This window comes from Pinus tabuliformis, chromosome Q (genome assembly GCF_031772625.1).
Source record: "Pinus tabuliformis cultivar Carrire ecotype Pingquan chromosome Q, CPIR1, whole genome shotgun sequence".
Lineage (NCBI taxonomy): Eukaryota > Viridiplantae > Streptophyta > Pinopsida > Pinales > Pinaceae > Pinus > Pinus tabuliformis.
In genome coordinates this window covers 308,257,013-308,281,018 of record NC_142296.1, presented here as the reverse complement: position 1 = coordinate 308,281,018, position 24,006 = coordinate 308,257,013, and the positions used below count along the sequence as shown (strand labels likewise).

Below are 24,006 nucleotides of genomic sequence, written 5' to 3'. Positions count from 1 at the left end.
TCCATGTTACTAATCATAAAAGCAAGTTATGGCACCAAAGATTGGCCCATATACACTATGAAGCCCTTCCAAAATATGGAGCTGATAAGCTAGATAGCGTGGAACTCTACTGATATGCAAACGGGGCTTGGCTTAGAATAACGAATTAATTCATCGGTTAAAAAAAATATTATTCAATTTCTTCCTCGATATGTATACTCTTTCATTAAACATAAAAAATAAAAATACATTAATCTTACATTATTTTTGCCCAAAAAAGGTAACTAGCAGCTTATCGTGCGCAATTTTTCTAAGAAATAATGTCCCTCTTTACGTAGATATATCGCATTCGATGCATCGTTGACTTTGGCATCCTTGACTTTGGTGATGTACCAATGGAATATGAATATTTTTATATTTTTAATATTATTCGTTGACTTTGGTGACGTAGCCATGGAATAGAATATTTTTATATTTTTAATATTATTTCAACGTTGATGTACTCATGGAATATGAATATTTTTATAATTTTCATTTTAAAAAATATTATTAACAAGGTTTAATATTAGGAATATGAATATTTTTATCATTTTCATTTTAAATAATATTATTAACAAGGTTTAATATTATTAGGGAGGTGTGGGGTAACATGAAAGGTTATATTAATGGTATGAATATATAAGTGAGTTATACTATTGTATGTGGGTGTTTTTTGAAAGATTATATTAATAGTATGAATATATAAGTAAATTAAAATTAATTCTATATATGTAAATTAAATTAAAATTTAAGTAATGAGTTTTATGAATTTCATTTAATAAAGAGATTTAAAATTATTTTATTTTTATAACTTAAAAATAGTGTTATTTAATTATTGCAAATTATTGTTAGTGCATTTTGTTGAATAAAGTTAGAATTTTTTTGTGTAATAAGGATATATTATTCGTAAATCAGGCAAATATGTGATTAGTTTAATGAACTCGGGTTAGGTTGAATGGTCTAATATTCAAAATTATTTGCTATCTAATATTAATATTTGCATACTAAAAAATATTTGCTACTTAATATTAAGATTTTGCCTAAATTTAAAAAGATTATATGCAGTTGCATTAGATTTTGGGGAATATAGAGGCACTTTTCTTAATGTGAAGAAGAATGCCTAATACTTTAACACAATATAATATATAAATATATATGAAAAAAAAAAGAAAAAGAAAAAAATTCTATTTTTCCATATTAATAGAATGCTTTTTCCTCGTCAATTTTACTTAAAATTTAGTTAGAAATTTTTTAATCACAAATTTTATTGAAATATATTTTTTAAAAACACTAAATTTATTTCAACGTTATATATATATATATAATTTAAACAAAATAAAATTATTATTTCTTTAACCATTCTTTTACAATACCATAATCTTTATTATTAAACAAATTAAAACTTTAAACATTTAAATTTATGTTAAATCTTAGACTTTTGTGATCTATATTGATCATAGTATTCTTTTTCGGATTAATCACATTTTTTAGATTTGGTAGACATTTCGAACCAACTAATGTGATTTATCCTCAAGACAAAAGTTCGAAAAGTCCTAAAATTTAAAAGTTTATCCTGAAAATAAACCACATTAATTAGTTCGAAACATCGATCAAATCTAAAAAATATAATTAATCTGAAAAACAATACTATTATTTAAATTTATATTAAAATCTTATTTTATTAAAAAATTAAATATAACCATTTTTAAATTTTACTCCCTTTCAATAACCTCAATCAATATTTGAATTTTTCTATTGTTTTTCTTAAAACTCCACTTAGCATTTATTCCTTGTGTTAATATATTACAATACCTTTCTAATATGTCATCATTATGTTTGTAATTAGGCCTATAGGCCTACCCTTTGAAAGAGACTTTCGTCGTCCCTTTCATTTTAAGGTTGACACCTGGTATTTTTTCCATTTTGCCGTTTAGCATTTGTTAATGCCCCTCTGCCCAACAACCTGCGTGTGGTGCGGTAGATTGTGGAACCTCTGCCCAACAACCTGCGTGTGGTGCGGTGCGGTGAACGTTGTTGGACAAGATGAGGCGGTTCAAGCGGTTGTGGAAGCTGTGTTAAAATCGTGGGCTGGACTTGAAAGACCTCAACAGCCGACTAGCGTGCAGTCTTTGGTCGACCGAGTTTCTCTTTCGAAATTCTTCCATCCCTTGACTTCGAAAATTGCAGGCTTTGCTGCCTGTTGCTGTGTGATGCTGTCACGGGACTTTGAGCATGGGGCAGCGCGACCAGTTGGGGATTTTTATCGTTTTCAGTTGCCCGCTTTCATTTCCATTGTCCGCAAGTAAGATGTATTTCCACCCCAATCAAATTTATTATGGCAAATGGCTTATTAACAAGCAGGTATCTGAATTTTCCATCTTCAATCAGTTCATTGTTATATAAGCCTGCAACACTATAGCGAGAAATTTCACAGTTGCGACTCGCGGTGAATGTCGTGTATTAAACACTGGGGTTTTCAACCCTGGACGGGAATTATTTCACACACCGAACTAACCGCCATAAAAACCCTCGCCAAAGAACAGACTCTACCCTCTTGTATCATCGGTGAATGTCAGAGCTCCACATACAAATGAAACCGCTGGGTATGAGCTACATGCTTGTTAATTTTCATTTGCAATGATTATTATTTTTCCAAGAAAGAGTACCAGTTCCATCAGTGAAATTATACACAGTGGGTGTTTTCGTTTTAATGAGAATAATATTGCAGAGAGCGGTGCTTCCTGGGAGCTCTAGATCCCAGAAAAGTTAAAGGAAAGATCGTTGCTTGCCTCAGCGGTATCAACGACAATATTGAGAAAGGTGAAGCGGTTCGTGCGGCAGGGGGAGTAGGTATGATTCTCTGCAATGGAAAGCAAACTCCCCAGGAAATCGATTTAGACATTCATGTACTGCCTGCAACACATTTGAATGCGTCTGCTGGAACAGTAGTTTTTCAATACATTAATTCAACAAGGTAGGTTTTCAGGGCAGTTTTTAATTCCATGTATTTTGATTGCAGATTTTGATGGCAGATTCTAAGAATATTTTGAATTTGATGGATAAGAGTGATGTTACTCTTATTTATTATAATCTAAAATATTATTTTAGAATTAACAATAGAAACAAAATTTCGCTCCCCTTAATTTAATTACAGATTCTAGAAATATTTTTGAATTGGATAAACAAACAAAAATAATTTACCTCATTTCTATCGATCAGATTCATTAACATTACAGATGTTTATCTAATTTCAAAATATTCTATTGATCAGATTCATTGACATTACAGATGTTTATCTAATTTCAAAATATTCTTGAAATAGGTTGATTAAAAAGGATTTTAGTCCGTCAAAGAGCTTACATGATAAATTGAAATTAAATTATGCACAATCAGGTCCCCTGTGGCTTCCATTTATTCAAGGACTCAGTTAAATATAAAGCCATCCATTTATTCAAGGACTCAGTTAAATATAAAGCCAGCTCCGGTGATGGCAGATTTTTCTTCTCTTGGGCCAAATCCTATTAGTCCTGACATACTCAAGGTTATAATCCAGTTCCTGAAACATGTGTTTATATCATAATATATCAATTGTAAGGTACTGCAATTTCATGCAAAGAAAGTTTTTAATTTTTTCTCCAATGCAGCCTGATATCACAGCTCCAGGGGTGAACATTCTTGCAGCATATTCAGAAGCAGCACCAATAACTGATCTTACCTCTGATAATAGACATGTACCTTTCAATATAATTTCTGGCACATCTATGGCCACTCCACATGTTGCTGGTGTTGCAGCCTTATTAAAACGACTACAGCCTCATTGGAGCCCGGGGTCCATCAAGTCTGCCCTTATGACTACAGGTATACGTGTCTAACCATAAAAGGACTTAGTCATTTTAAGCAGGGGAGATTTAGGAAGGCAAACCCCATTTTGTTAAAACATAGATTGCCAAACAAACATATATATGCTCAGTTACTCTCCCTTTGACTGTGCACATTATTTTCTTTCAGCTAAAATAACAAACAACACCAAGGGCAGAATTAAGGATTCGTCCCTGCAAACAGCAGGTCCTTTCAACTATGGCGCAGGTCATGTTAATCCAAATGGGACTGCAGATCCTGGCCTAGTCTATGATCTATCAACCAGAGACTACAATAGCTTCCTCTGCAGCTTGAACTACAATTCAACCCAGATTAAGGCCATAACAGGGAAGGTATTCTCTTGTCCAGTAGGTGAACCTAAGATATATGACCTCAACTATCCTTCTATCAGTGTCTCAGACCTGAAAGGGTCTGTGACTGTGAAAAGAACTGTGACAAATGTAGGAAATGGACCTGCAACTTACAGAGCAAAGGTGCAGTCCCCTGATTTCGAAATTCAGATTTTTCACGGGCAACCCTAGTTGTGGTAGCTTCTGAAGTTCATTAATTGCATTAGGGTTTTTCCATTTCAATTTTTGTAAATTTTGTTATATTTTGGAGTTTAAAATTGTTGATATCAACGTTTTCCTGTTTCCAATGTTTTCAATGTTTAGGTGGATATTGTGGTGTTCCCTGGTTCGCTTTATCGGGTTCTGGTACTTAATTTTTATTCAAACTAGGAGTGAGATAGAAATGTGTTCCCAGGGTGTAAAAATGTCAACTTTTTTATTCAAACTAGGAGTGAGATAGAAATGTGTTCCCAGGGTGTAAAAATGTCAACTTTTTTTTTTGACATTCAATGCAAAATTATCAGGTCCTGTGTCTTTGTCGCGGTGGATTTCTGGAGAAGTTAAGGTAAAGGGTGTTTGTTTTTCGTAATTTTTGCTTTAATTACATTTGATGACACTACACTCTGTGTCTTTGTCGCGGTGGATTTCTGGAGAAGTTAAGGTAAAGGGTGTTTGTTTTTTGTAATTTTTTCTTTAATTACATTTGATGACACTACACTCTGCATCTGATTGAAAGATGTAGCAATTCGTCCTGCAGAGAGAGGTGTTGCTTTAGGGTTTACAGATGCCGCTCTGGATCTTGTTGTTCACGAAGCCTATGATCCTTGGGTAATAACATTGAAATATGTTTATTATGGCTGTTGTTGCCATTTACATTAATCTGTAAGTGAGAAGTTTAAAGAACTGTCAAATGGCAATTGCAACCTTACCATACAGATAAAATGTCTGGCTTTCCAAGTAAAGATCAGCTGAATTTATAGACTTAAGGATGGACCTTACATTGGGAGATGTTTATGTATGTTGTTGTATGTCATATGCATTAATTCGATAGTGAAAAACACTTGCAGATGGGCACTTGGATGCTAATTGTATAAGCTGTGCACAAATTTCACCACCTCCATTTTGAAGCAGTTAACTTAACAAGAATGGTAATAAATATGATGTTTGTTGTGGCCATTGATATCATCTACATTGATGTGTTTTTTAACTGTATAAGTTATTCACATGTTTCGTTACTTCAAGGTAATCTGAAATTGGCTTGATGCCAATCAATCTTATCATGTTTCACCCACTACTACTTGTCAAATCATTCATTTGATCCCAAAAAAAATCCTTTTCCTATGTGAAGGAGAGAAAAAGACACCCCTGTACTAAGCGGCAATCCAGACCCAAAATGTTTTGGCAAGTTTGCAAATCCACGTAACATGCCTAACCGTTATGCATCTCCCAGCAAACTACACAACGTGCATTTGTAAGTTCAGTGCTATATAGTCTATCTTTTGTTGCTGAACCCATACGAAGATTGAACCACCCAAACATTCTAATCTCAAAATAGTTGGATGGCTAGATACCTTGAGGCTTGAGGCCTCCTCATCCACCTTGTTTCGGTATCCTGAATGTTCCATTCTTGTCAAGGTGATCTGCAATGGGATAAATTGGCCAACACCCCCATGTTCGTCCGGAGATTGAATGTTATCAGAAATAGTCTCTATCCAATAATGAAGGGAAATATTTACTGCCAAGAACCCAGTGGGTTAAACCCACATAAAAATAGCAACAACATTGCTTCCATATACATGGCAGCCGAAATTGCAGTTCTCTAGCCTAGATCTTTGCTGCCCTTGTCTATCGAGATCTTTGTCTTTCTTCATTATGGCTTCAGTCCTCAACACTTTGCTTCAAATGCTTGATGATGGTAGACTTACGAATGGCCAAGGTCGCACTGTTAGTTTCTCAAACAGAGTCATTATCATGACATCCAACCTTGGAGCAGAGCACTTGCTTGCTGCATTATCTGGCCACACAACAGTAAAAACCACAAGAGAGAATGTCATGCAAAAAGTATGCACACGCATTCCTGGACTCTGTGTATGCATCTTTTTCATATAATTTTATCACGAAGTTGGCTGCGGTGCTTTGACATGCCCACATAAAAATAGCAACAACATTGCTTCCATATACATGGCAGCCGAAATTGCAGTTCTCTAGCCTAGATCTTTGCTGCCCTTGTCTATCGAGATCTTTGTCTTTCTTCATTATGGCTTCAGTCCTCAACACTTTGCTTCAAATGCTTGATGATGGTAGACTTACGAATGGCCAAGGTCGCACTGTTAGTTTCTCAAACAGAGTCATTATCATGACATCCAACCTTGGAGCAGAGCACTTGCTTGCTGCATTATCTGGCCACACAACAGTAAAAACCACAAGAGAGAATGTCATGCAAAAAGTATGCACACGCATTCCTGGACTCTGTGTATGCATCTTTTTCATATAATTTTATCACGAAGTTGGCTGCGGTGCTTTGACATGCCCACATAAAAATAGCAACAGCATTGCTTCCATATACATGGCAGCCGAAATTGCAGTTCTCTAGCCTAGATCTTTGCTGCCCTTGTCTGTCGAGATCTTTGTCTTTCTTCATTATGGCTTCAGTCCTCAACACTTTGCTTCAAATGCTTGATGATGGTAGACTTATGGATGGCCAAGGTCGCACTGTTAGTTTCTCAAACAGAGTCATTATCATGACATCCAACCTTGGAGCAGAGCACTTGCTTGCTGCATTATCTGGCCACACAACAGTAAAAACCACAAGAGAGAATGTCATGCAAAAAGTATGCACACGCATTCCTGGACTCTGTGTATGCATCTTTTTCATATAATTTTATCACGAAGTTGGCTGCGGTGCTTTGACATGCCCACATAAAAATAGCAACAGCATTGCTTCCATATACATGGCAGCCGAAATTGCAGTTCTCTAGCCTAGATCTTTGCTGCCCTTGTCTGTCGAGATCTTTGTCTTTCTTCATTATGGCTTCAGTCCTCAACACTTTGCTTCAAATGCTTGATGATGGTAGAATTACGGATGGCCAAGGTCGCACTGTTACTTTCTCAAACAGAGTCATTATCATGACATCCAACCTTGGAGCAGAGCACTTGCTTGCTGCATTATCTGGCCACACAACAGTAAAAACCACAAGAGAGAATGTCATGCAAAAAGTATGCACACGCATTCCTGGACTCTGTGTATGCATCTTTTTCATATAATTTTATCACGAAGTTGGCTGCGGTGCTTTGACATGCCTTTGAATATTGTTGCAGGTTAGAAGACATTTCAGGCCAGAGTTATTGAATAGTTGTGATGAGATAGTTGTATTCGATCCTCTTTCTCATGATGAGCTCAAGAAAGTTGCTAGACTACACATGAAAGATGTAGCAATTCGTCTTGCAGAGAGAGGTGTTGCTTTAGGGTTTACAGATGCTGCTCTGGATCTTGTTGTTCACGAAGCCTATGATCCTGTAAGTAATCACTTTGTTTCTTGTTTTATTCAGTCTAACTTGCCAAGGGATGTGCCCCCTACCCTAATAAACTTGACACTGCATCTCCTTCACAAGTCCTCCCTTTCCCTATTGCAGGGGACATGACCCACTCCTTGGACACATGTCTCCACATCGTAGGAGATGTTGTGGGAGGGTTCCCTGACTAAATTGGACTTACCTCCCTTTGAAACAATCTAGAATTGCGATTTATATGTTCTATTCTGATGCCTGGTATTTTTCATTCATAATGTTTGCTGGGTGTTCTTCATGTACAATGATTTTATTCAAGGTCTGATTTCTATTTTCCATGCCCTGTCATATAAACCTATGTGGAAAGTTATTCTAGGAGTTTGATGTTTTGCAGAGTTTTGGTTGTGGTGGCCAACAGTGAATATTAAAAGCGCAGGAATTTTCAGTTTACAATTTCATTTTCTCATATTTTCAATGGTTTGTCATATATTTTGCATGAACCTGTCTAGGGAGTAATTTTAGTCTGATATTTTTGCTGGCAGTTGGTTGTGGTGGCCAACGGTTGATCTTTAAGAGCTGTGAACTCTTCAGTTTACAGAGTTGCTTTCTGAGATTTTCAATTTTCTCAATTTTCACATTCAGTTTCAGATTTTCTAATTTTCACATGATTTTCTTCCTTCTGTATGGATCCCATCGATATAAATTTCAGTTCTGTTCTTTAAATTTTAACATTTTCCTCTCGCACTTGAACTTTAAAAATGGGGTGCTGCCTGTCTCTACGTACTCGGCGAACTTAGTTCAAAGTATATAGTAAAGGGATGTTTTTGGTGTGTTTGCTGATTAATATAAATTAATGCATTGTTTACTTGTTAATACTAGTGAAGCAGGCTGGATCATTATTAGCCTTTGTGGTTTGTGGGCAATTTAGGTCAAAATTTGTGAGTAAAATGCAAGACTAGTTGGGGATTCTCATTTAAAACCTCTAAATGGATAACGTGGTAACTTGGTACTTGCAGGTTTATGGTGCTCGCCCCTTGCAACGATGGTTGAAAAGTAAAGTTCTCACTCTGCTATCTTGGATGCTCATCAGTGGGGAGATTGATGAGAACAGTAAAGTATACATTGATGCAGTGCCTGAGCACCAACTCCCAGAGTTTGCTCCAGATACATCCTCAATAAATTCATCTATCACTCGCAATGCTTGGAGATGATGATGATTTGGTATCAAACAGTAGTCCAGATTTTAAATCTACTTCTCTGAGCTTCATAATTTTTCTTACTGCTTGCTTCTGTAAAAGCTTCAATATTTTATATGTGGTGTATTACTGTGAGCCAATGTCACTACTTAGTTGTGTTCAATTTCAATCACTCTGCATAATGGCTGAAGCTATGTCTGAAGTTGAGTGGAGTCCATGTAAAGTCCCTTGCCCACTTGATCTACTTGGAGCAAACTTTTAGAGAACAAGAACATGATAATAACAATCCTAGGGGCAAAACCTTTTGCTCTGCAAATCCCAGTTGGGATCCTTAATAAATATAGTTAAAGTTTATAAGCACTTTTTAAGGCATTTCGGCGCCCCTCAGTAACTAATTTAATCATTTGCACATCTCTTGAGCTAGCTCACTGAAAATACATATAACGATCATGTTTCAAAAAGAAATAGATGGACCTACACGTAAGCAGAGAAGCAAACGGTTCCGGCTCCTCCAGTGGTAACCAAAAGGAAAACTTTACAAATGGGTGAAATTCATTGCCACCTGTAGCATGTAGTATAAAGGAGGACAAATGAACTTCTGCCGGGTTGTTGGAGATTCAGAAGCTTCAGAAAAGGCCTGTAGCCTAATGGCATGTAGCAATCTAGCATTGCAGAGTGTTTGAATTAGATAACAGCCCAAAACCAAAGATATCATCCACAAATGAGATGCAATTAGGGGATCACGGCTTCAATCAGACATGATGTTATGAAAATTCAATGTCAATACAAACTGGACCAATAGACAGATTTTTTTAATCGTTGACATAAGACAATTTGAATTAACATGATCCATAGAAAGATCATTAAGTTTTAAAAAACTTAGATGACCTTACACTTATGCAGAGCAGCAAAGGTTCCTTCTCCTCTGGTAGTTATCAAAAAGGAAACAGATGGCTAAAATTTCTTAACGCCTTTATCCTTTTGTAGAGAGGACAATGAAATTGTGCCTATTCAATGTAGGTTTCGATAAAAGGCCCGTATCAATCCAGCATTCCAGTGTTTCAATGAGATAATACGCCATAATCAAAGACAAGATCCACAAGGAGAGACGGTTAAGAAATCATGGCTTCAACTAGACACGATGTTGTGAAAAGTCAAAGACGATAATGGACCCTTGATGGCTTCAACTAGACACGATGTTGTGAAAAGTCAAAGACGATAATGGACCCTTGGGCTGAGATTTGATTTATTTTTATAGTTGACATAAGACAATTTGAATTAATATGATCCATAGAAAGATCATTAATTTTCAGAAATGGTTCACATAAGCAGATAACCAAAAGTTCCTTCTCTTCCAGTGGCTACCAAGAAGGAAAACAGAACTTCTCTTCCAGTGGCTACCAAGAAGGAAAACTATAGACAAATTCAACAACTCTAATTTAATAATCCTATCGGCCTCTCTTTGTACCTTTTCGGACAATTGCTAGTAATACCACTCTCCCTCTTTCCTTTTTATGTACTCCACCATATTTTTGTTCGAGATTCTTTTATTAACACTCAAGCAACCGACACGAAGCCACCTAGGAAGGGGCCGTTGAATGTGGAGAAGTATAACCATTTTTTGCATCATGTGCTCTCCAATCCCATACCTAAATAACTTTCTCTTTCTAAATTGATTTGGATTTTTGAGATGGCTTTGCACTGTACCAAACAATCCGGTAACACCTCTCATATTTTCTTTATTTAACTGGCGAGGATGCGTTTGAATATAGATAAATGATAATTATATTAATAATCACACATGAAAGATAACGAGAGATGTATGTATTTGTATAGTACCTGAATTAATTTCTACTTTCGAACGTAATGAGTTACTACTCATAAGTTTGAGTTCAAATTATTACCAAGTGTGATTACATAGCAACATATTGAGATGATAAGGGTGTCTGTAAAGTTTGAGTTCAAATTATTACTAAGTGTGATTACGTAGTAACTTATTGAGATGATAAAAGTGTCTGTTATTGAGTTCAAATTATTACTAAGTGTGATTACGTACTAACTTATTGAGATGATAAAGGTGTTTGTTATTGAGTTCAAATTATTACTAAGTGTGATTACATATTGAGATGATAAAGGTGATAAAGATGTTTGTTATTGGTATAGATATAAGTTAGGTTAATAAATATATTTTTAATTTTTAATTATATGATAAAGGTGTTTGCTATTGCTATAGATATAAGTTAGGTTAACAAATATATTTTTTATTTTTAATTAAAATTGATTTTTATAGTTATGGAAATTTGATATAAAGAATTTTTTTAGTAAGTATATATCTATATATATTAAAAGTATTTTATTATATAATGCTGTATTAAAGTATATAGACTACTTTTATTATATAACAATAAAGGAGGTTTAGTGTTGGTGAAAGATAATTATGACAATTGGGCAAATGCAAATCCTTACGTGAGCTTACAAGTCACCATTCTTAGCTCATAGGGAAATGAAGTATTGGAAAAGTCAACTCTAACACACCCCCTTAAGTGAAACATAGGAAGTAACTAAAGAAGAAATAAAACAAAGAATGGGTCTTGACAATGAGGCCTAATTAGGTACCCATGTACAAACTCTCACAAGTAGAGAAAGAGAGAAAAACTTGTAGGAAAATACTCCGCCCAAAAGAGAGAAAGATCCTAGTGCTCAACTAAGCTTGGAGCTAAAACTGTAGATCCCATAGCGATCCACTTAATGGCAATAACATAGGCCTGCTCCAATCAAGAAGTACAAACATTGAAGTGCCAATATTATGAAGATGAGAGCCATGAAACCTCAATGAGGTCGGTCGATCTCTAAAGTAGAAATGTTGTAGAGACACAAAGGCATCGAACATTGTCAACTTCTCCCAAAAAGCTTCAAAGAAAATAGGTGTCGGTAGAGAACCAGGACAAAGGCTTAGAAAAGAAGCAAAACCATCAACCAACAAATAAAAAATGAGGTTTGTAAGTATGGAAAATTCATCTCATATGTTTTACAACAACACCCTTGAAGTTGCCTGAACATTGTCACCATCACATTGATCAAACACAAAAAATGACAACAGTCAACAAAGCAACGACAATATTATCTATCACCATCTAGTTACCACCCTAAAAAAATTATGAAAGGAGCGAGAATCAATAGTCTTTGTTGTCAGCAAATTCACCCCCTTGAAACAAAACTAATGGGAATAGTGGCAATCAACAACTAACAAGACGACCTTTGTCAGACTGCACAATTGATGCAACACAATGATATGAATACTTCAAGAATTGGTTCAAATGATGCCATGACCATCCATCGATCCATCCACAACAATCTTGATGGCTGGCACTGATTCGTGATTCATTCTCTCATGTCACTTTTTTAACGATCTTCATGCGGGACTAGTAATTAACCAAGAATGTTGATGCTTCGGTAAAAAAATTTTATGAGGATGTGTAGATGGCTTAGTTTTTGCCTCTACAGACTGAGAGTTGAGTGTAACAACATTGACATTTGGAATGACATTTGGAGCCATGTCATCAATGTGTTTATCACAATCTGTAGGAGCATTTTCTTCTAGCACCTCAGTCTTAATTTCTCCCACTACAAATGACATCTCTCTAGTCTCAATAGAACTAGATGTAGATGATGAGGAAACAACAGGATTGTATCCAAGACTTTCTCTTGATGTCTGCGTTATAGGGTTAATAAGAGCAACAATTATTTGTCCATTCTTCCCAAGTCATCCTCTAGTATATTCCATTTTTCTCAGCAGTCAAGGTGTAATATCAGTTGTATGTTTTTCAAAATTGGGTATAAATGATGGGTCATGATCATCAACTCAAGTTTTTTACGTTCAACATCATTTACTGTGGAAGAAGATGAGTTTGGTAGCTCAACATCAACCGTCTCTATCTCAAATTTCTGAAGATGACTAACTTCCAATTCAAGTTGTTGCTCAAACTCTTGCAGATTTTGAATAACCTCATCCTTCTCAATCAACTGTTGTGACAATGCATCATAATCTTCTCTCAAAAGTTGAGATTGTTCCCACATTGTTTCTTTTAAACAATTAATCTTCATAACCTGTTGATTATTTTTCTATTATAGTTGCTTCTTCAAATTTTCAGTTTTTGAGTCAGAATAAGAGTCAACTTCCTCCTCCAAGTCATCAAGGAGGTCAATATTCTCTTGAAACGTCTGCAAGCATTTGGAAATATTTTCCCATGGTTGAATCCATATGGTCGACCTTCTTGATTTTCTGAGTTATGGAAATTTGCAACCTATTCTTAAGAGTTGCATTATCTTCTTACGATAGAGCTACAACTCATTGCAACTGAATGACCTCTTTACGAAGTTCATCTACTACCTTCATCTCACGAAATTCCTACAATCTTTTACCCATATTGATTAAATTGGTGAATGTGTTTCCACTAACCATAGAAACAAAATTGCTACAAAGGAAGGTTGATGATGACAATAGCTTCACTCTCCACCTTTGCTAGTGAATGCTTTCCACTTGAGACACAACCAACAAGAAAGAAGATGTCAGACCCAAGGAACCTTCAAATCTAGCGTGGATTCCTTTTACATGTAACTATTTTTAAAAAACTATGTGCACCGAAAAGACACTTTTAAGAAAGACTGCCATCCTATGCGCGATGTTATTTTGGAGGTCACGGCTTGAATTAAGTAACCCTACAACCAAGAAAAATGAATGGCTCCAGTATAGAATGTCCCAAAACTCATATTCAAATCTTTGGATTACTCCCAAACAACACAATATGGACACAACGATGTCTGTCACTTTGATTTGATATGGATCTAAGCTGGATCCACAAATATATAGTTGCATCTATCCTCAAATATGGGACCAACAATCTAGCGATTTCACCATCATGCTTAGAATACTAGCGGACGACTCAGCAAATATGCAGTCCAACAGGATCAATTGATTCGTCGATGGGATATAACATCAAGCATCAACCCAAAAAAGTCAATTGGTTGTCTTGGAAGGAGAACACTGAGATTCCTTGAATGATATATGCACTTTTTCATAGAAGATTTGGCATCTCAATGACAAATTCCAATCATGGGACTAGATTTTTTATTTTCGAGAGGACCAATTTTGACTTTTGAAGCACTCAAATTGGACAAGGGAAAGTTTATTTTTGAATTGAAACCCACAATGTCACAAAAAAGATAGGTAGGCCCTAACAAAAAATTGGACACCCTTGGAAGCCTATAAATATGAGTGACCTCAATCTCATTTGGATATCATCATCCTCAAGCATCTCCTTCTCTCTCTTCATTGGATTGGTGCATTCATGTCTGAATTTTGGTTCGTACAGGTCCAAAATTGCAGGGTTTGAAGCTAGCACATGTGATTAGGGTTTTGGGTTTCTAGTGGCAGGGTTGACATAGGCAATTTTCGGTCATTACCGCAGGCACGCGAACTCATTCATGTGGTTGCAGCATCTCAATAGCACGTAGAACTCTTCCTCCATGCTATTGGGATCTAGGGTTTCAGTTTGACAGTTGACTACAGATTGGAAAAGCTATATCTTATCAATATTATTGTTGGAATCATATTTTTGATATTGTTTGATTGATATTGTTGGATAATTTTATATGTGCCCATTGCACTCTCCACTAAACATTTTATGACAATATAATAGAAGAAGAATTTCAAAGGGTTTTGCCCATAATAAGTTTTTCCCTGGTCAATGACCAAAATTTGGTGTCTCTTGTTGATGTGTTGATTGTCTCCTATTTTCATTTGCATTTATTGTTCTATATTCAATTACCATCGATTGGAAATAATATTGATTAATGGAATATTATTAATTAAATAAATGTATTGGGATAAAGTAATTAAAAACAACATAGAGCAATGATAAAAATTAACATGGTATCAGAGCCAAGGTGACGGACAAGCCCAAAGGAGATAAGAGTTGAAGCAATCATCTTTGGAAAATTTGAAGGAGAACCCATTGCATTCATCACTCATAACAAGAAAAAGAAGGGAAAAGGAGTTCCATCAAATTCAAGGAAACCTCCTCCTTGAAATTCGAGAAGAAGGAACGAAAATGAAGCATCACACATTGAATGTTACAGTTGTCACAAGAAAGGTCACTATGCTCTAGATTACCTTGAAAAAAATAATGGTCCACGCTACAACACTAGAAGCAACAATAGCATGTTTAATAATCAAAGAAGAAGAGATGGTCGAAGGAATGATCGTAATGGAAGAGATGAAAGAAGAAGAAGAGATTCTTCAAGTGATCATGAAAAAGACCAACATCGTCAAAAGAATTCAAGATACCAAGTATGAAAGTAATGTTGTAAATCAATCTGAATATATTCTTATTTATGCACTTTCTAGTTCCTCTCCTTTGAATACTTGGGACATTTGATTGGTTGATAGTGGGGCCTCTCATCATATCTCTAGGTATAAGGAATTTCTCTCTAATTTGATGGAGAGGGAGTCCAATATGAAAATTATTCATGGAGACAACTCTACTCATCATGTGAAAGGTTTTGGGTCTTTTAAATTTCATTTGGACTCTAGGGAAACTGTTTTACTTCATGATGTGATGTATGTGTCAAGATTGAAAAATAATTTGGTATCTATATCTACTTTGGAAGAAAAATGGATGATGGTTTCCTTCATCAAGGGAAAAGTACTTACTTGGCTGGTGGAAACCCCTATGAGAGATGCATTCACATTGGGATCTAGATTTGAAGGACTCTATAGAGTAAATGGAAGACCTCTTCTAGCATTGGTCCATGATACTAATCATCAAAGCAAGTTATGGGACTAAATATTGGCCCATATACACTATGAAGCCCTTCCGAAATTGAAGAAATTGGTCTTTGGAATTCCCGATGTTCAAGCCCAACATGATGGAGTATGTTCAAGTTTTTCCAGTGGAAAGAAGACAAGGGGACCATTCCCCTCTAGTAAGAACAAGGCAAATGACATCCTCCAACTCATTCATTTCGGCATATGTGGTTTGATGCCCATACACTCTTTTGGTGGCCATGTCTATTATATAAACTTCCTTGATGATTTCTCAAGGAAGACGTGGATATATTACATGAAGCCTTCGAAATATACAAGGATTTCAAATCTTTGGTCGAAAATCAAACAAGGAAGAAAATCAAGATCTTTAGGTTTGGAAACGGTGGAGAATACATCTCAATTTAATTCATAGAGTTTTGCAATAAGGAAGGCATTAAGAAAAAGATAATTGTGCCTTATAATCCTAAACAAAATGGAGTGCCTAAAAGAAAGAATAGGTCTATTGTAGAAGTTTCCCGTGCCACACTCCATGATAAAAAAATTGTCAAAGTTTTTCTGGGGAGAAGCTACTAATGCAGACATATATGTTCAAAATAGGGTGCCTCATTAAGCATTGGACAACAAAACTATAAAATAAGTATTCACTGGTGTCAACCCCGATGTTAGTAACCTCCGTATATTTGGTTAACCCATATATTTTTCGTGTGCAGAAGGATAAAAGTATCAAGTTGGAAGCCACGAAAATAAAAGGTACGTTTGTTGGATATTGTGAAGGTTTTATAGCATTTAGAATATATATTACTAGTCAAAGGAAGGTTGAAATTAGCAGGGATGTAACACTCGATGAAGATGTTATCGTTGGGAAAGCAAGGGACCTTCCTCCGCCTCCACCACCTGAGAAGAAGAATGATGATATGGATATTTTCGATGGTCCTTCAGTGCCTGAATCTGAGAGAGACATTGTTAATGTTCCCATGATCTCATGGACACCTTGGATCCTGCCCCATGTGATCCCCTTGTCAGGAAGACGCCATTTTGGCATCATGATACATTATAAGATGTCGATGTAACACCCTCCTCCCACATTTACTCAAGCTAACCGGTCCACCAGGGTAAACATGTGACAAAGAGTTACTATGATGTGATTCAACTCCCCAAGTACAGTTAAGGAAGTGGAATTGACAAACCAAAACCAAACTGACCTTCCTCGAGAGCTACAGGACCTCTAGAGGCTAACCAACCACTCCAGATGCCCAACCCCTGAGTTAACTTGATTTTTAATTGAACTAGACCCCTGGTCGCTCACATGAAAAGCCCTCCATGTGATTGAAACCCTCTAGTCTTTCCCACAACAAGGCCTCCATGCAACTGCAGTCTTTTTAAGCTAGATCTATGTCGGCGACAACCGGATTTAATCCACTTTTTCAGGGCTAAAACCCATGCCTCTGCCCAAAACTTGATGAAACACTCAGAAGTGATAAATAACAAGAAGGCAAGGCCTCTAATGCAAATAGGGACCTCACCTGACTCACCCTAACCATGACAGGAATTCCGTTAAACACAATGTTATAACCAAAAAATGATCTCCTAGCCATTTCTCACTAAGTCAATCAAAATACACCATGTAGATTTAATTTTACCATAGTAAAATCACTTTCATTATGAAAAATAATTTAGTAAGCCACTTTTATTAAATTATTTTCTTATTTAAATTAAAAAAGCCACATGAGAGTAATTAGATAAATCATTATTTATTTAATTTTCTCTAGAAATAATTATTAAATCATTATTTAAATAATTATTCCTTGTCACATTTGACTAAATCACTTAGGAATATTAAATAAACAATTATTTATTTAAATTTCCTTATTTTTGTTATTAGAATAATTAATAAATCATTATTGAATAATTATTTTGATTTCACATCTTTCTTGTTTATGAGGAAATAATTAATAAATCATTTTATTTGTTAATTATTTATAAATAAAGATATTTAACTATTTTAAATACTTTTTCCCTCTCCAATAAATATAATAAAGTATTCCAGGTAGTTATATATGAATTTCGTTAATAATATTTTATTATTCTCCAATTTCGTGGTTAACTCTATACTTTGCTATAAAAAAGAGGATTTTTCATTCATTTTTCACCATGATCATAATCATCGTCAACATTATTGTCATTTTTCTTGAGCTCCCATTTTGAGTTCTTCGCTTTTGTTTAGATTTTTCACATATTGAGAGAGAGAATCAGTGTCATAAACATCAAGGATATCAAAGGACCCATCCCACGGAAGGGGACTTATAGACCAATCTGTAGATCCCCTTCACCGGGGGTTATCAATAAAAGATTTATTCATTTAAAATAGTCTTTCCAATTAGGTTATTATATTGAAGACTTTATATTGTTTCTTGATGTTTTGGATTATATCTTATTTTACTACAGTTCTTCTATTTGTGTTTCAGATCTAAGACGGCAACAACCATCAATTTGTTGTTAGGGTCACTTGTTCCCTAGTGACTTAAGTGAAGTATTTTTGGTATACCTTCCAAGAATTTTCACACTAACAAATGACGAATCTATTGGTGTAATAACAACGTTCTTGGGTGACTGAAGTTTCAGAAAATTTCAGGGTTTTCTTCAACTATTTTTAGCTTCTCAATTTCTATTTATAATATTAAACTTTATTTTGTCAAATTTTCGGATTCTGGTGGATTTTTGGTCTTTTTCGCAGCTCACAAGTACCAACCGACGAAGGAATAGTTGTAAGAGAATTTCTAAATGAAGGGAAGTTAACACTCACAAATTTAAGTAGAACGTAAAATGAAAGGCATGAAAAATGCTAAAACATCATCAAATTGGGATTTGGAATTTGAAGCCTGCTTAGGACATAAAATGTAATTTTGAGGCACGTCAAAGAAGGAAAGTCATGTGACATCAAGGAGAGTAGGGCAATAGATCGAGGCGAGACAAACAAAAAAGATATATCCCCAAATAGGAAAATTAATGAGGGGATATATAGAAAATGTAAACAACAATCCTAACGCATAAGATGACTAGAGTCGCAGGTCGTCACTCACGAAGGGTAGAGCCCCATGGAATAAAAGATCAGGCCAAACCTCGGGATGAGTAAAATAACGAGGACAAACGTCCAAAGCAAGTCAACCCAAACAGGAAAACGGGTCGGAAAATAGCCACCGAAAAAAATCTCAGTCCACCACCCCAGAGTTTGCGTCCAGAGAATGTACAGTCGCAAGAAGAAACCAGACTCTACGCAACAAGAGAAACAGAGATAATAAGCAGCACCAACAGCCCAAACACTTCCACCTCCTGTAGCAACACATAAAACTAATATCTTTGTATGGCCTGGTAAAAACACAATTGTACTTCTTCATGAGAGTGTCTGCCGAGGACACCGATATATCACAAGATTCCTTCTCTGGCTTGTTGGAGATATTCATGTTCAAATACCACAATCATCAGTCCTAGTGCCGATAGACCCAAAGTGCATCCTCAATAAGCAACAGTAGGACATAGATGACACATAGAAAGAGGGCCACCATTTGTAACAGTTCAAAAAAAGATATGTGATACATTCCACAATGGTCTGAGTGATAAAAACCTTCACCACTGTCTGTACGTAGGCCAACACATAACTCAGTCCCAGAGAAAACAGACCAATCCAAACAAGAGGAAACAACCTCACCAAAAGAAAAGGAAAAACGTCGCCGACTGTGACCAACCAGGCAAGCTTTAAAGTCAGCAACTCACCCCATGTACCCTCCTGTCACGTTTAGAGAATAAGACCAACAGAAAAGGGTGGCCTTACGGTCTCCGAAAAGAAGCTTCCCAAAAGTACTGTCATTCCAGTGCCGGATGGTGAACCCGACGTGAATCGACCACGCAACCTTTTGATCTAGATTCAAAAACATTCCTGAGAAGAGAGGCTCTGCACTAAGCAGTTACACCTTTATGCATTTAAATTATACATAATTCTTGTGTCCAAATAATTTAATCGAAAAGTGTTCTATCTTTCCAAAATCTCTTAATTTAATCGAAAAGTGTTCTATCTTTCCAAAATCTCTTTGGCGCTATGGCCTTTTTGAATTTCCCATGTAATTTGGATTTGTCCATTTCCAATCTGTTCTCACGGTCTGTAATGCAATTTTTAATTCGCTGTCAAATTGGCAAAAGGTTTCGAATAATGAATATCAATGCATAAAAATAGATTAACATAAAATATCAACACATTAATCTTACGTTGTTTTTGTCAAATAATGCAAAGAGTAGCTTATCATGCCAAATTTTTCTATTGAATAATGTCCTCCTTTTTAGCCGCAAATTTTCTAATTGAATAATGTTCTTTTTTTAGCTGTAGTCTAACTGAGGAATTGCCCGAAAAGTTATAGAAATTTTGGTCATATTGTAAATCCAAGTTATAGTTATTAAATTTCAAAATTTTAGGTTTAGTAGACGTTTTTTATGGTGTTGAATCCATTTCCACCATCAAAAATACTATTCAAACACTGTCTCTAAAAGATTTTTTGAAATATTTTTACCAGATTCCAACAACTTTTGGCCATCAAAACAATTCTTCTACCTTTATAAACGACTCCCTCTTTTTATGGATATATAACATTTTTTATTTTTTTATTTTAAATATAAGAAAATTAATATTATTGGGTAAGGCAAAAGCACATCATCAAAGGGTATATTGTTTGTATGAATATATAAGTGAATCAAAACTCAGTCCATATTCCTTCTTAAATATATATATATATATATTTTTAATGATATAAAAACTCAAATCTCATTAATGGATTTTAAGAATTTTATTGGGTAAGGAAATTTAAAAATATATATTTTAAATGATGTGAAAGTAGTGTAGTTTGGTTATTGGACATTTTTGTCAGTTAGTTTTGCTTCATTGTTAGAATCATTATGTAATAGGAATATGTTGTGAGTAAATCATGTTTATTTAATATAGATTAATGTACTAAGGTTAAGTTGAAGGTAAATTCCTTATACTGAAAAATGTTTTTTTATTAATATTGGATAAGTTTGAAATTTGAATAATTTGTTTAACTTTTTTTTATGTAGGCAATTGCATTAGGAAGAGTTGTCTAAATGTTTTAACAAATACACTCTAATATTTTGTTATAAATATATGATAATATTTTTTTTTTTCCAATTAATTTTACTTAAAATAAAGAAATTTTATAATTACAAATTTCAATTATTAAAATTACTTAAATATTAATTTTTTTGAAAACATTAAATTTATTTATATATTCAAAATATATAATCTATACAAAATCAAATTATTATTTTATCATTATTTTATCAACAATATAATGCTATAATATATATTATTTTTAAAAACAACACACTTTAAACACTTAATATTTTATTAAAATTTTATTTTTATTCAAAATGTTTTTTTTAATTTACTTTAAATAAAATAGATTTTACTCATTTTATTGTGCCTTTTATAACTTCAATCAATATTAGAACTTTGTATTATTAGTCTATCATTATGGACTATTGACTTGCAAATATTTTGCAATTATAACTAAAATTTCCAAAAAAATGTTTAATATTGCTATTTTCCTGTAAGATCAAAAATAATTTTCTAATTTTTGGGAAATGTTATTTCTAATTTTTTATTGGCTGAAGAGCTCACGGAACATAATTCCCCTAATGGGGGGCATTTTATTATTGCTATTTTTAAGTGCTTGACAAATAATTTAAAATAAATAATAATAAAAAACTAATTTTGTGAGTGGCTATTTCATAGGTGAGTGATTTGACACTCACACTGCACTGACACTGTTATGCTACTACTCTCCCCCATGATGTCAAAATAAATAGAACATTCCTGATGTGAATTCATTCTCATATTGAATCATGAGATTGGGTTTTATGCTACTTTGTGAGTGATTGTTATTTATAGTTGTGGGGGCAAAAACACAATAAATGTATGTCCAAACATTCGATTGCATTGTTGTTGAATTGTTGTTCTCTACACTATTCATAGAAGGTAGTGCGGAGGAAGCTCATTGTGCAGAATGAACTTTCTCTGCCCACAAATCTTAATGAGAAAGACACCCATGTTAAAAGCAGAAGAAGGAGACGATCTGTAGCTCATTCGAGAGAAAACTTCAGGGAGCAATAAGAAAATTCTGTCTGAAATGACGATTGCACTAGTTAAGTTGACTTAAGTTCATGATATTTATGCCACTAAACTGTTATTTTAGGCGTTTAGAATGTTATCATTTTCAGATATTTTGTTTGCAGTTGTCATGATGTTGAGCGAGGTCTCGTTTCGGAGGTGCGACACATCTTTCATTCCCTGCATGTAAGTGCATCCTGCTTACTTATCTATTTTTCTGGGAATGTCAGAGAGTTTTTCAGAGGAAATGTTCGAATATCATCTATGCTTCTGCTTCTTTTCATTTTGTGTTCAAAGTTTATGCTAAGAACTATATTTGTTGGTTTTGTGCTCCTTGTACATTGTTTCAAGGAGCAATCAGGTACACGCTTTCGTTTGAATGCATGTTGGATAGAACAACCATAATTGTGCATGTCTAAAGGTTTTTGAAGCCTTTATTTAGGTGTTGACCTGCAGTATACCAGCAAGATTGAAAAGGCTTTTGCCTCCAGGTGGTAGAATGTGTTGTTGGTATATTAAACTAGGAATTTAATAATTAAGTTGGATCAGAATGGACACTAAATCAAATATCCTACATAACATAAACATTGAAACTCTGAATGGTCTTTGTAGTCTTCTATCTCTTTATCTATATATATAATAGCTGGTTAATTTGACTCGACTAAGTATACAATTCTCAAATTTGTTTTCTCTTTGTGAATGCTGTCAACAATTGCTGCTATTTATTCACCCAATTCAGTGGGCTCCCTCAATAGTCTTAATTTAGTAGACAAAACAAAACAAAAACAATTTATTATAATCTCAACGTCTAACGTAGATTCGCTCAAACCATTGATATCTGTTGGAACATAATAATAGTCTACACCTTCTTTGTATTGAAATGTCCAAAACAAAAACAATTTATTATAATCTGAACTTCTAAAGTAGATTTGCTCAAACCATTGATGTCTGTTGGAACATAATAATAGTCTACAACTTCTTTGTATTGAAATGTGATGATTTAAGGTCTCCGCTCTTCATTTCCTTAGTTCATTTGAGTTTTTGAACTATAAATCACCATGCATCCATGTATCCAAAAGATTATATTCATTTTTGGCTTTTCATTTTCAGTGGCCCTGATCTATGAATCAGTGAAGTTGTTCCATGGACAATTTTTTCCCTCTTTAAAAGGTCATTTGTACCAAGATAATTGAAATGTATGACTAATGAAGATAAGGGGATGAAGATAAATGGGCGAGCTTAAGTGCAAAATAAATTTAATATGACCATAAAATGAACTCTGAAAAGAAAAATGGATAGTAACAATTGGGTGATAATTATATACGGAAAATGTGGTTTGTAGTTTGGTGGAGTGCCCCTTTTAAAAGGATTGTAACTTGAATATTTTTTATTTTGGTTCAGAGTCTGCAACTAAGCATAGAAGGTTGTAGCAGTGAGGGGAAGGCATGGAATGTGTTGGTAGCTACTTAGTAAAGGCTAATTTTTTTTATTTTTTTTTTGTGTTATTTGAAAGTATAGTTACGAATTTGATTTCAAATAGAATGTGTTCCCGTTGTGTTTCTCTTTCATGTTACTACATGTTTATGTTGTTTAGTAGAGTGATGTGTGGTTAAACGGTTAGTGTGGTAGCTAAAGGAGTAGATTCCCCAATTTCGTCTTGGCAGCATGTGAGTCTTGCTCTTGCTAAAATCATAGGATCTTAGTATATCCAACTTGCTTGCAGCTAAAGGCGCAGATTCCTCAATCCCGTCTTGGCGGCATGTGAGTCTAGCTCTTGCTAAAATCATAGGATCTTAGTATATCCGACTTGCTTGCCGGTAGTTGAATGTACTCCTAATGTTACAGAGACAGCTACGATGATTGATCCTGGGCCTCCCATAAATTAAGACTAGTAGTTACGGATTCACCATGTGTTAAAAAAATGTTTATATTGTTTAGTATTTTGATCTGAAAAGTTTCAATCCACTTTGGTATTGTCATTGTTGTTTCTATTTATTGTAGGGCTCCATCGTTACTGCTTCACATCAATCGTCTATTTATAAGGAATTTATATAAAGACTGGCCCCGGAGTCATTTACG

General features: G+C 34.7%; 1 protein-coding gene, 1 long non-coding RNA gene and 1 pseudogene across 5 annotated transcripts; all 3 read left to right on the top strand.

Annotated features, from left to right (window-relative positions):
- The first annotated feature begins 1,988 nt into the window (after window positions 1-1,988).
- On the top strand, window positions 1,989-3,456 carry LOC149219440 (uncharacterized). Of its 3 annotated transcripts, XR_016249238.1 has the most exons (4): window positions 1,989-2,320; window positions 2,407-2,621; window positions 2,747-2,992; window positions 3,412-3,456. It is a non-coding gene; the product is annotated as an uncharacterized LOC149219440 (long non-coding RNA). The 3 variants fall into 3 exon arrangements; XR_016249237.1 differs by having other exon boundaries at window positions 1,993-2,621; window positions 3,341-3,456; XR_016249236.1 differs by having other exon boundaries at window positions 1,994-2,621.
- A 10-nt stretch (window positions 3,457-3,466) lies between these two features.
- On the top strand, window positions 3,467-8,829 carry LOC149219439 (subtilisin-like protease SBT5.4). 2 transcript variants are annotated; one of them, XM_089384370.1, is made up of 6 exons: window positions 3,467-3,559; window positions 3,663-3,876; window positions 4,027-4,370; window positions 4,551-4,791; window positions 4,984-7,742; window positions 8,750-8,829. In XM_089384370.1, the coding sequence occupies exons 1-4, from the start codon at window positions 3,506-3,508 to the stop codon at window positions 4,614-4,616; spliced, it is 678 nt and encodes a 225-aa protein (XP_089240496.1). In that variant the 5' UTR covers window positions 3,467-3,505; the 3' UTR covers window positions 4,617-4,791; window positions 4,984-7,742; window positions 8,750-8,829. The 2 variants fall into 2 exon arrangements, with proteins under 2 accessions (XP_089240496.1, XP_089240495.1); XM_089384369.1 differs by having other exon boundaries at window positions 4,551-7,742.
- On the top strand, window positions 7,254-8,944 carry LOC149219438 (chaperone protein ClpB1 pseudogene; annotated as a pseudogene).
- The last annotated feature ends 15,062 nt before the right edge of the window (window positions 8,945-24,006 follow it).

What these genes read in the sequence shown, in the direction of transcription:
- LOC149219439 (XM_089384370.1), top strand. Translation starts at nt 3,506, where the DNA reads ATGGCAGATTTTTCTTCTCTTGGGCCAAATCCTATTAGTCCTGACATA. An exon ending in GTCTGCCCTTATGACTACAG is followed by an intron (nt 3,877 to 4,026) that starts GTATACGTGTCT and finishes ATTTTCTTTCAG; the next exon opens with CTAAAATAACAAACAACACC. An exon ending in CTGCAACTTACAGAGCAAAG is followed by an intron (nt 4,371 to 4,550) that starts GTGCAGTCCCCT and finishes TTCAATGTTTAG; the next exon opens with GTGGATATTGTGGTGTTCCC.